The 13,090-nt window shown below is 39.8% G+C and overlaps 1 protein-coding gene across 5 annotated transcripts in view; it reads left to right on the top strand.

Moving 5' to 3' along the window:
* Positions 1–13,090, top strand: part of UBR3 (ubiquitin protein ligase E3 component n-recognin 3) — a 108,159-nt gene that overhangs the window by 18,192 nt on the left and 76,877 nt on the right. For all 5 annotated transcript variants that reach the window (XM_063116408.1, XM_063116411.1, XM_063116410.1 and 2 more), the window contains exons 7-16: positions 2,798–2,928; positions 4,334–4,562; positions 6,037–6,216; positions 7,873–8,006; positions 9,295–9,381; positions 10,774–10,839; positions 10,937–11,026; positions 12,056–12,184; positions 12,287–12,339; positions 12,585–12,718. In XM_063116408.1, coding sequence (XP_062972478.1) covers positions 2,798–2,928; positions 4,334–4,562; positions 6,037–6,216; positions 7,873–8,006; positions 9,295–9,381; positions 10,774–10,839; positions 10,937–11,026; positions 12,056–12,184; positions 12,287–12,339; positions 12,585–12,718 — 1,233 coding nt within the window. The remainder of the gene's footprint in view (positions 1–2,797; positions 2,929–4,333; positions 4,563–6,036; positions 6,217–7,872; positions 8,007–9,294; positions 9,382–10,773; positions 10,840–10,936; positions 11,027–12,055; positions 12,185–12,286; positions 12,340–12,584; positions 12,719–13,090) is intronic.

Raw genomic sequence — 13,090 nt, 5'->3', positions numbered from 1 at the left:
GGGTTAATAGAATATGATGAAGGGCATTTGCAGGAGAGAATTGGTGGGTTGGAGAAGAGATGCTTTACCAATTATTCCCATGCAATGCTTCCCTTTCAGGCTGTGTCTTTTCACCCAGGTAGGCTTGCTTTTGGATTTGGAACCCAGCTAGGAAAGAAAAATGGGTGGAAAGTGGCCTGGGGAGAGTTGGCCTAATCTTTTCCTGCCCTCTCCACCAGTTCTGTTTCTACAAATGTCCTTTTCTGCCTTTGCATTAGCATTACAAGACAAACATGGGGTTTCTAAACTCAAATTTGCCTTATATACTAATTCCAACCATATTCCCAGTATATAACTAAGAAAGCAGAAAGTAGATCTAGCAAGCTGGGACTTCTGTCTTTTTAAAGTGAAGCATACCTGGACTTTGACCAGGTATGCTTCACTTTAAAAAGAATGTAGAGTTTTTCAAAACCAGGAAGAATGGGACCATTAAAACTAAGAAGGGATTGGTGGCCGTATATCCCTTTAAACGTTACTAACCAGCCCTCCTAACCAGCGAGAAATTAAACTAAAGTCAGTGTAACTTCCAAAATCCTATTGGTCAGACACTGGGATTGGCAGAGATTGCATGAGCAAGCTTTAGATGTGTGTGTGCCTCCGCTCTCTGGCTGCATGGAGGAATTCAGAATCTTCTGTTTCTGATTTCAGTTAACCACAGTTTGGCACTGGGGTTTCCAATGTAGTTCTTGTGGGCACCAATGTGAGGCAGTGCAGTTGAAAGGGGGAATCTGTGCAAAACTCCACTTACTTCCTCCAGCCGGGAGCATCTGTTGGATCTCATTCCTTTCCGTAAATAGAAGAATCCAACCCATTATGAGCTGCAACAAGGCAGTTTAAACAAACAAACAAGCAAACAATGGATTAATTTTTATTTGCTTTGGGAACATTATGCCAAATATTATGCAAATATTTGGCATAATGTTGAAATGGGAATAAGGTTGCAATCAGCATCTCATTAAATTAACTGGGAAAACATTCCCTAGCCATAATGATCTGAATTTTGCCATGTAATATGCTAGTAAAAATTAAATTTAAACAAGTTTTACTGCTGTTGTCCCACCCACTAAAACCAGCACAAATGTATGCATTCCTCCAAATGTTGTTGGATTGCAAGTCCTACTGTTGTCCCTTAACGAGGGATTTAAAGGCCCGCTTCCCCGGCGCGTTAATAGCTAATCAAACACACGAGGCTGGAGAATACACTTAATCCATTTACTTCTGATACTGCAGTATGTGGCCGCTCTCTGGTTCCATAAAATGGAGGCGCCCAGAACAAAGGAATCTCACAGTATATATAGGCCCTGACTACAAGAGGGTGTTAGTCTCTTTCTAACCCTTCTATTGGTCAGTTCTGGATTAGCAAATTAAGTTACATTCAATTTTCAAGTTAAGGTGCACAATTTCAATGAGTCATAGGTTACATTCAATGCTCTATTGGTTAAAAGTTTTTCCCTTTGTCTGCTAGGACATGATGTCCACCATTAAGGAATGCAAATCTGGCATGTAGCCGCTTGTAGCCACCCTTTGGCAGAGAAGCCATCTTTTAACCCTTGGCACATTACATTCATCAGAGAGATGAAATCTCTCCCTGGGGCCATCACTACCAGCCTTCACTATTGGCTATGCCTGGCTAGGGCTGATGGGAGTTGTAGTCCACCAACATCTGGAGGGGCCACCCATTCCCTACTCTTGTTCTAAAGGGTTCTCCTTATTTATTTATTTACATTTATATACTGTCCCACAGCCGAAGCTCTCTGGGCGGTTCACAAAAGCTAAAAACAGTAAACATTAAAAGTATACAAAATTTAAAAACCATCAGAGACATAAAAACAACAGTATAAAAACAGCATTTAAAACAACAATTCTGGGGTCCATTAAAAAACAAACTTAGCGTTCAATGCCGTTAAATGCCTGGGAGAAGAGGAAAGTCTTGACCTGGCGCCTGAAAGATAATCAGGCTAAAATGAACTTTCAGGTGAAATGAAATCCAGAACAGTGAAGTAGCCACTGAGAATCTTTCTCTCTGCAACCTCTTTGTGCAGATGTGGTATAGAACAACTGGTATAAAATCCTCTAAGTAATTAACCTCTTTAGAATTCCAAAGAATTCTGCAATAGATAAATAACACACGTTAAGCCCAGTGTGCCATGTGAACTGACTTGTTTCAGACAATCAAATACTAATGCTTAATAAACCTTAGGTTGTTCATGAGCGTGTGTGAGCGAGCTTACTGGTTCCTACCCGCTTCCACTTTGAATTAACAACCCAGGAACATCATGTTCCTGGGTTGTTTTATGATGTTTGAACCTGGAACTCTGGGTTGGTTAGGAACAACTCACATTTCTAGGTTTGGATCTCATGAAGCAACCTTACTCCTGTGTTGTTAATTGAAAGTGATGAGCTGTGCACCCTCACCAATTTTGGTGTTAAAAAACTCAGGAATTGGCTGTGATGTGCAGCCAATACAGTGATGTGTCACTGTATAAGGTCTGAATACATGGAAGAGTTGCATTGAAATTTTATTTGTACAGATCTCTGAAAACATAGTGCCTTGAGCCCTCAGGTTAGCCCAATCTAGTTTTCTTCTGAGCACTAAAAGCAATTTAATAATAACCTCGAGATCCTTAGTATTGTGTCTTTCTTTATAAGTGGAAAATATTAATAAATATTGTTAAGATTTAACTATTCATGAAATCAGAACATAATCTGATAGGCAGTCTCAATCTCCTGTACTCCGATTTTTATTATTTTTGTACAGATCAATCTATCATGGATATTTTGAAGCATAAATGTTTTCTAGAAGAATTATTATTTTGGACCATAAAATACGAATTTCCCCAGAAAATGGTAACTTTCTTACTCAACATGCTTCCAGATCAAGATTATAAGGTATTTGTGTGTTTCTTCTTTTCTCTCCTATCTCTCCTATTGTAGTATATATAAAATAATTTGTGGTGGCATAGAGAAGCTGTTATGGAAGAAGTCCAAATCCAGTTACAAGGTTGCTAATATGAAACAGTGTAGAAAATAATAAACAGTAGACACTAAATTAGAAGGAACTGCTCCAAAAACCTGTAAAAATGACTGTTACATACTTATGTCAGGATTGAAAGACCACCAGAAACATAGAGCTTTCTCATGACTGGCTATGAAACAGCTTACACTTTGTCTTTCATATCTGACAGTGGGAATTAGCTGCATCTCTGATTGTCTGAATATCAGCTATAACATTGAAATTGCTTGTAGAACTCTCAAGGAAAAAGAAAATATTTGCACAATTTTAAATGTTTCTGGGCATTTGGGTGCTTAGGACAGCATCTGAAACCTAAAGGACCCACTAACAAGTTATGTTAGTTATGGTGAGTGTATCCTCCAGATGATACTTACCAAGCCATTTGGTCCTCAACTACAAATCTTTTAAAATGCTGATGTTAGTAGACATGCAACTTGATTCAATGCAGTAAGCCCATTGAAATCAGCAAATCGGACTGCAAACTGTATACTCCGGAAGCATATTTTATATCTTCCTGTCCTACTTTTTCACCTACACCAATACGTTCCTTACCCTGTCTGTCTCCCCTCTCCCCCCACTTTGATAAAAGAACTGCTTTTGAAAACAGTTGAAAAATTTCAGCTTGTCCAAATAGGACAGTAAGACTCTTAACTGGGACTGGATGATATGATCATATTACATTGGTGTTTTAAGATCTGCACTGGCTTCTAGTTACTTTCCGAGCCCAATTCCAAGTCCTGGTGTTAACCTTTTATACTCTAAATGGCTTGGGGCTATGCTACCTCATGGAACATCTCTCAGTGGATATACCTACCCAGACCGCAAGGTCATTTTCTGAGACCCTTCTCTGTTGGCCTCCACCATAGGAATTGAGGTCATGGCCTACGAGAGAGAGGGCTTTTTCAAAACAAGGTGGGGCCATGTTTTGGAATGCCCTTCCCAGAGAGGCTTGCCCTGGTGCCCGTGTTGTGCTCTTTTTGTTTTTATTTCCCCAGGATTTGTATTGGTGCTTCTTAGAACCTTGCACTGCTGCTGTTGTGTGTTCCTGATTTTACTTTTGTTTATTCTATGGGTGTTTTAATCAGTTCTAAATGTTTACATTGCTTTATTATATTTATGTTTTTTTAAAATTATTTAATAGCTGTTTTGTGAGCACCCTTGAGAGTTTTGGCAATTGGGTGGTTTAGAAATATGCAGTTTAAGTAAATAAATAAATAAATATTGAGACTCATATTGAATGGGCAAATTGTAATGCTAGCAGTTGTTTTTTATACCTTGCAGATTGCGTTTACTAAAACGTTTGTGCAGCATTATGCATTTATTATGAAAACACTGAAGAAAAGCCATGAATCTGATACCATGTCTAACAGAATTGTACACATCAGCGTCCAGCTGTTCAGCAATGAAGAGTTAGCACGTCAAGTGACAGAAGAATGCCAGTTGCTTGATATTATGGTTACTGTCCTGCTGTATATGATGGAGAGTTGCCTTATTAAAAGTGAACTACAAGGTGAGTTGAATCCAGGTTATTCAAGATGCTTACATGGAATATTTCTCCTCATTCTGTATTTAGCTTCTTACGCTACACTTGAATTAATGTCTTCTGTTTTGGAGGTGTCAAAGATGCTCTAATGTTAGTAAAATAAAGTAGTACAGTGCTTCACACAGTTACATATACTTTGGTTCCACTGCAACAAATGGAACTTAGGTAGGCATAACTTTATGCTAGATTGTTCCATTCTATTTTACCTTGTTTCATTCTATTTTATCTTGCACAACACCTAAGCAGTGTTTAACTTATGTCCCTAAAGCAGCCATATAAATATACCTACATAGGTGACTTAGCCTATAAAAATATTTATCATCCCACCTATACCCATATTTATTCATTTGAAGCCTATTAAAAATATAAACTTTTAAAACACTTATTAACCTGGCTGTACATTGTGGTCATCTTCTGATGCTCTTCTCCAGTTCTGCTCACCATCAGCACAGTAGTGGGTGATGACCTGGAACTGAGCCTAATGGTGTCATTCTACTGACAGGAGTGGAGTTGGGAAACCCTCTGGAGCAGACTTTCGGGTGGTGTGAAGGGTTGCAGTGGGGAGAAAGTCTCATTGCGCTAGTGGATGCCTGCTAGCGTGACTTTGAATTCAACCCCAGAGAGGGCATTTTTGCTATGATGCTCCATCTGTAGGTGTTCTGTTTTGCATGCTAGAGTGAGTCTATGGAGGTGTTCAAATAATCGCATAGGGGAACGAAGCCGTTGTGGCTTCTCCCCATGAACCTGTGTCAACAACTTTATTACGTTCACCGACCAGACTTTACACATACAAAAGAGTAGGGCGAAGTTACATACAAATTTGAGAAGTATGCATCAGAATCAATTCTGGAGAGACCTAATTCTCATAGCATTCAAAAATAATTTTGCAAAAGCCTTGATTGTGTGTCTGTCCTCTGTGGCCCTGAAGCCACGAAGAAGTGCATTAACTTCTAGTCTGGTGTCAAGCAACAATTTCTCTCTAATCTCTCTATAAAAAGAGCAACAAAGTAGAATGTGGATAACCGATTCAATATCATTACTTCCACATGGGCATAAGCGATGAACCTGTGTGCTGTGCATGTGCGCACCATTTGCTGCAGTACGGGTTGGCGTGTTGTCCGAATCTGGCACGTGGCGCATTGGGGGTGGCTTCATACCCACTCTACAACTTCTGTTGCACCTTGTGAGTTGTAGGGTAGGTATAACCCTCCCCCCCATGCCATGTGCTGGGTTCAGATGACACATCAACCCTTGCTGCAGGGTGAGAAATTATGCAAATATGCATAATGTGCAGCACATGTGAGGGCAGGGGAGAAGCCACAATGGCGTCTTCCCACTGCGCAATCATCTGAACCCAATCTTTGTGTCAGGGTGTGAATGTCCAATACGTACTAGTGTACATTTTATTCCATAAAATCTTAACATTTTGATTTTCTTGTAGATGAGGAAAACAGTTTACATGTGGTAGTGAACTGTGGGGAAGCACTACTTAAGAACAATACTTACTGGCCACTTGTCAGTGACTTTATTAATATCCTTTCACACCAGAGTGTGGCGAAGAAATTCTTGGAGGACCACAGGCTATTAGTAACGTGGATGAACTTTGTATCATTTTTTCAAGGTATGTGGTGCTTTCATTAACTATGTGAACTAAATTTGGCTGGGTGAAGGCAAAAATTGATGAAAACTTTTAAAAAGCTTGCTGGTAACCTAATACTTGCTGTATAGTAATAATTCAGTTATAAACACTGTAATTTACTACCAGATATAGTTTCTCTTTAATTGGAAATTGTATTTCTGGAGAGTATTTCAAAAAGAGATACTCTTCACCATTAAAGTGGTAAATTTTCAGACTTTGAACATTGCTATTACTTAAACCTGTAGTTATTGATAAACTGTTTTACAAACACTCTGTTTTTTAACAGTTTTAAATTTGTTTAACAGATAATAGGGATGTATAACATCAGTCACTGTGATTGGCAAGCAGTATTAAGTCACTGAATGTCTGCATTGGCCTGGGGGTGGGGGTCACCGTTCAGGCTTGAGTTAGTTTCTCGGCAAAGTATTGCAAATGCCAACCCCCTGACCCAGACCTGGGCCACACATTCAGCATTGCCAACATTACTGGCAGCTACCACCAACGCGCCCCCCCCCCCCCCAGCACTGCAGCAGCATGTCATTTTTGCCCTGCCCATGATCACCCGGTGGCAGGTGAACGGCTTAATGGGAGTTGAATAACAGCTGCTCAGCTTTGATTGACACCAGGTGGCTGCCATCTTACATTTCCCAACATGAAATGCCCCATGTTGGGCATTGCCTTTTGAGAGAGATAAGATGGCAGCTGATTGGAGCTGAGCAGCTCCTTTGTTCCCATCCAGAAGTGTCACTGGGTGAGCATATCCGGGGGAGAGGGGAGTGACTTGTGGCTCTGTGGCTGCAGTACCACCAGGGGGCCCGAGTGGTAGCAGATGCCAGCAGTAATGTTGGTTGTGGACAGGGGCCAGAGGCAGGGTAGATGTCAGCCCTGGAGGGCCTTGCCATGGTGCATGGGCTCCAGCTAGGCTTGCTGCCAGTCCATACCTTATTAGGTGGGGTTTCAATGACTACGTTTCCTTCCATGTGCATTTGAACTTGCTTCGTAATAAGATTTGTATGGAACTATGGAGAGGTACCAAATATAGTTAAATCTAGAAAGACTTTGGACAAACTTAAGAAATCCTGAAACTGATAAGTTGAGCTTCTTCACGTAACATGATTCCACCTGAATCAATGTTCAGTGATGGCAAAAAGTCACAGCAAGTTGGGGAAATTTATCACTTGTATCTGTTTATTTGGTTGAAGAACCTCTTTTTGAAGAACCTCTCTCATGCTATTGTATACAGTAATATAGAAACAACTATACATAGTACAGACCCCGACATATGCACTGAGATTTGGTGAAACTTTAGTCAGGAGGTTATTTGGGTCAAAATATACACTTGGTGGTTGTTCATGCATTGCTTTATAGATGGAAATGAATATTTATGTACAAAAAGTAACACAAGGATCAGCACTTTAGACAAATAGCCTTCTGTTAGACTATTGGATCTGTTTAGTGATACTTTTCGACACTTGTGCATAGCCGTTCTGGCCAAATAACCATGTCGTTATTGAACCTGAACCTTTTTCTGTGCTTTCTCTGTAGATGACCAACCGTAGACACATTGTATATAGTATGAAAAAGGTATAGAGCGAAACTTAGCTATAATGTTGTACAACTTTGTCTCAACCTTTTAAGGTATGAATTTAAACAAGAGAGAACTTAATGAGCATGTTGAGTTTGAATCCCAGACTTACTATGCTGCTTTTGCTGCTGAGCTTGAGGCCTGTGCCCAGCCAATGTGGGGACTGCTCTCACACTGCAAAGTCAGGGTAAGTTAAGCTCTTTCTTTCTTCCGCTGTTCTTCAGTGATTATTTTTCAAAATAATATGCATTTAGCTAATTGGCTAATCAAGAGGGTGTACAATCTCACACATGTCTTAAGGCCCATTGGGCCAGCACATTATGTTGCAGCGTTTATTTATTTATTTTATTTATATACCGCCCCATAGCCGAAGCTCTCTGGGCGGTTTACAAAAGTACAAATATAAATGTTTGCCCCTTCTCTTTGCCAAATATGAGTGTTGCTGCTTGGAGACCATTTAATCTGAAATATAGTTCTCCCCCTCCTGGTTTGACTTACCCAGGTCAGTTGGGCTGAGTAGACAAAAAGTAGGCAGCCATCCATAAAATGCAGCTGTAGGGAAAAGCCAGGCTGGAATGGAGAGATGATAATTTAAGGGGATATTAGCTAATCCTCAGCACAAGTGAGGGACAAAACTAACTACAGTTTTCTTGACTAATACATAACCTTATTTGCTTACTGTTCCTCTATTCATGATGATTACATTATTTATATATTTATAAATGTATGTATTTATGTTCAATAGTTATATATTTATGTTTAGATTTATATACAAAAGTTTGTATATAGCTATTCTGTTTTATCACATTGGCCCCATTCAATAGACACCTTAAACCATGGTGAATAAAGCAAAAAGCCTTATTCGCTGTGGTTAAAGCCATGGTTTAACGTGTCTTCTGAACAGGCCCAGTAACTTCTAACAAACTAATGCACTCTTTAGCAGAGTAGGCTGCTGAGGTTGTGCTGCAAAGTCCCATGGAATACATGCTGGGAGTAAGCAGGAGGACTAAAGGGGAAACAAGCCACAGCAAGCTGCAGAGAATAACGTGGGTTATTGAGCGAACCACCAACCCACTGTAACTTACTTTCTGTAAGTTACATAAAATGCAAACTTGCCCACTACTTTCTCACCATATTGAGGGGAGCTGGGAGTGAAGCATGCAAGCCTGGGGATTCTTCTTAAGTTATAATTTTAAGGGTCAAATAACAAATCATCAGGTTCTCAAAGTGTTGATGCCACACTGATCTGCCTGTCAGGACTGCAGATTTCATCTGGGAGAGATTCTCTACTTGTACAATAGTTTCTCTCTTAGAATGATTACTTTATAAGTAATATGCAACTCTATTGCAGATTGTATGTTAGAAAAAGGAGACATGTAGGAATCTCTGACCCTCAGGTTTATCGTGCGGATTATCTTTAAGCTGGCGAGAGAGTTGCTTTTTTCAGTTTGTGCAACATTTGTATCCTATTTCAGGAGACACAAGAGTACACACGAAATGTTGTCAGATACTGCCTAGAAGCACTTCAGGATTGGTTTGATGCGATCAACTTTGTGGATGAGGTGTGTGGATCTTATGTTTTTTAACTTGCTATTGTGGGATTTGATCTATATTAAAACTTGGAGGTGTCTTCCCATTGCCTTTAGAATTAAAATTAACTGTTTTTTTTTGTTTAGCCTGGAAATCTCTGAAATCCCACTTTTACCAGAGGCACAGAAAGGCACTGTTCTTTAATGTGCTTTGGTGTTTGTGTGCCCTTGCAAATGCTGGGCATGTGAGGAATGTGCTTTGCTTTGGTGGCCACTTTTGGGAAATATTTGTTCAGATATTTATTTATTTATTTATTTATTTATTACATTTTTATACCGCCCAATAGCCGAAGCTCTCTGGGCGGTTCACAAAAATTAAAACCACAAAAAACATCCAACAGGTTAAAAACACAATTTCGAAATACAGTGTAAAAAGCGCAACCAGGATAAAACCACACAGCAAAGTTGATTATAAGATTAAAATACAGAGTTAAAACAGTAAAATTTAAATTTAAGTTAAAATTAAGTGTTAAAATACTGAGAGAATAAAAAGGTCTTCAGCTGGCGACGAAAGGAGTACAGTGTAGGCGCCAGGCGGACCTCTCTGGGGAGCTCATTCCACAACCGGGGTGCCACAGCGGAGAAAGCCCTCCTCCTAGTAGCCACCTGCCTCACTTCCTTTGGCAGGGGCTCACGGAGAAGGGCCCCTGTAGATGATCTTAAGGTCCAGGTAGGTACATATGGGAGGAGGCGTTCCTTCAGATAACCTGGCCCCAAACCATTTAGGGCTTTAAATGTCAATACCAGCACTTTGAATTGGGCCCGGACCTGGACTGGCATACGTCCTGAAAAGATATGCCCTGGGCTCGGTTTTTAAAAGCCTTCTCCATAACTGTGGAGTTTGAAAGATTTCATTTTTAATTTTAAGGGGAAGTGGAGATTTTCAGGGTTCTGATAAATTAGTAAAAGGCTCAAAATTGTGCTGGATGGGGTATGTATGCAGAGAGAACTTCTGTGTTGCATGGACTCTTCTGGAGGATGCATTCTTGTTCTCTGCGAGACAACAAGAATGATCATAAAATCTTTCTTTCTTTTAAAGTTTTATACTGCCCTTTATCAAAATTGATCAAAATAGTTTTCACTTGTGCATCTTCAGATTTCCCCTTCCAACTTCAAGAGTCCCTGCTTCATCAGAGGCTGCTACAAAAGGGGCATCTGTTTTCTGGTGTGTGTGTGTGTTTTAGAATGGCATGGGTCTCAGGAGCCCTGGAGTTTAAGGAGAAGTTCCCATGCTTATGATAATCCAGATCCTTCCCCAAACCAAGAGAAAGGGAAATAAAAATGGTTTAATAATGCATACAGGGAATTGCGTGTTTTATTTTATATATTTATTTGATAGTGAAATGACCATTGTTTCTGTTACAGCCTTCTCCTAATCAGGTCACTTTTCATCTGCCACTGCATCGTTACTATGCTATGTTTCTGAGTAAGGTAGGTTAATGGTGTTTTTGCAGGGAGAAAAGGGACATTCTTTATATAGATTGGTTGTTTATGTCCTGAAAAAATATGTACTCACTTTTGTCTATAGGCTGTTAAATGCCAAGAACTGGATCTGGATTCCCTTCTTCCTGACCAGGAGATGTTGATGAAGCTAATGATTCACCCACTTCAGATTCAGGCAAGTATACCAAGTTTTTTTTCCTCTTTAAGTATACTGTTAACTTTTATAACGTGTAAAAAAGTAATCACTGATAAAACATCAGAGACAGAGACCATGTCCCACAGCATGCTGCATCTTGACGAGCTGTGGCACCTGCAGGTACTTGGTTGCATAACCATCACCCGCTCGGGGCTTGCCGTGTGAACCTGGCCAGCTTAGGTTATGTGAGGGTTAAAAAAACCTCACATGACCCATGGTCTGTTTTATGCATAACCCACAGATTCTCATGACATGGGTTCGTGTTGTGTACCCAGGTTTGCACAACATGGCAACCCCCAAGCAAGAGCTGCATATTTAAAATGGTGGCTGCACATGCCCCACACGTGCCCCATACGTGCTCCACATGTACCCCATGGTCACCGTGGGTTAAATAACTAGTGGTGGTCTGTCGTATTGTGTAAACAGCCCCAAAGTTCTTAAATTGCCTAGCATTCACTGGAGGCAATTGATTTGCAGCTGAATGAGGTTATCCCTAGTTCAGTTTTTGTTTCTGAGGGTCTACAAGGACCATAATAAGGAGAGAGAAATTGTTCGATAAAATGAAGGCAAAAACTCAGATAAAGCTAAGCAGCAGAAATTCAACCTTGAGGGGCAACATCTGGATCTCATGTCTAGCTTTATTGTTTGCATGTAAGCCGCTCTGAGAGCCTTTTGGTTGAGTGGGATGAAAACACTTTAATTGAATGAATATTTTCTTTGAATTGCACACTTTGTAATTATTTGTGAAGGTCAGAGTGCAGAAGTAACATTTTCTTTGCCATGTAGGTTTAGCGGTGCCTCAGAAGTCTAATGTACTAGCACTGGGTGAAATATTCAGCAAAAGCTGTATTAGCATTCACTACGAAAATGTGTTTTCAGGTTTTCCTCTATTTTAAAGCTGAAATGCAAATAGCATGACTAAGGAACAGTCTGCATATTTGTCTACAATTCCTCAAAGCAAAAAAAAAAACTAAACTAAAATGGTTCTGTTTTTACTCCTTTTGATAGGCAAGCCTCTCTGAAATCCATAGTAATATGTGGGTAAGGAACGGCCTGCAGATTAAAGGACAAGCCATGACTTATGTGCAGTCTCACTTCTGTAATTCTATGATTGATCCTGACATTTATCTATTACAGGTAGGTCAGTGCTTTCTGTGACCTCATCTGCTCTATGTTAGTAGATAGCTAGAAAGTGATAACTAACATACCAATGTGCTTTTTGTTTTTTATGGAAAATAGGTCTGTGCTTCTAGACTTGACCCAGATTATTTTATTTCTTCAGTTTTTGAAAGGTAAGATACTCAATGTGTGATTTTTGTTTTTAAACAAAAGTAAATTAACTATGATATGGCCCAGCATTTTGACAATCGTCCCTCTGATTTACATGCACCACAGTGTTGTGAAACAGTAACAGCAAATGTTTTGAATTATTTCTGTACCTGCTCTGTTTCCCTGCAGACCCATAGCACCTCTCATGCTAGATGTTGTAATAATGCTAGATATTGTAAATTTGATTTCCCCCCCCCCCCTCCTGTAGGTTCAAGGTGGTTGACCTCTTAACAATGGCTTCACAACATCAGAATACAGTGCTGGATTCAGAGCATGAGAGATCAATGTTAGAAGGCGCTTTAACATTTCTTGTCATTCTTTTGAGTCTCCGTTTACACTTGGGTAAGACTTGTAATCTTTCCTCCTTATGCTTTAATTCTAGCAATATCTGTGTCTTGAGTAGAAGCACTTAACTGAATCTTGAGTTTCAAGTGCAGAATTTAGCATGGAAAGTGCTACTGAAATGGCTTGCCAACAATTAATACTCTTTCATTGTTTCCTTGAATCTTGACCTTTGGTAGTAATGAAACACATTAATAAAATTTATTTTTGGAGGGCAGTCTCATGCTTGAATACTGTATCCAAACCTCTCTTAGTGTATTTTTAATCATTATCATATGTAAGATGAAGTCTAAAAATTTTGACCGACCTTGGTAGCAAAGCCAACATTTCTGGTTTGCAGGATCCTGTCCCTCATTTTATCACAATCCTTTG

This window comes from Elgaria multicarinata, chromosome 2 (genome assembly GCF_023053635.1).
Source record: "Elgaria multicarinata webbii isolate HBS135686 ecotype San Diego chromosome 2, rElgMul1.1.pri, whole genome shotgun sequence".
Lineage (NCBI taxonomy): Eukaryota > Metazoa > Chordata > Lepidosauria > Squamata > Anguidae > Elgaria > Elgaria multicarinata.
This window is presented reverse-complemented; position numbering and strand designations above follow the sequence as displayed.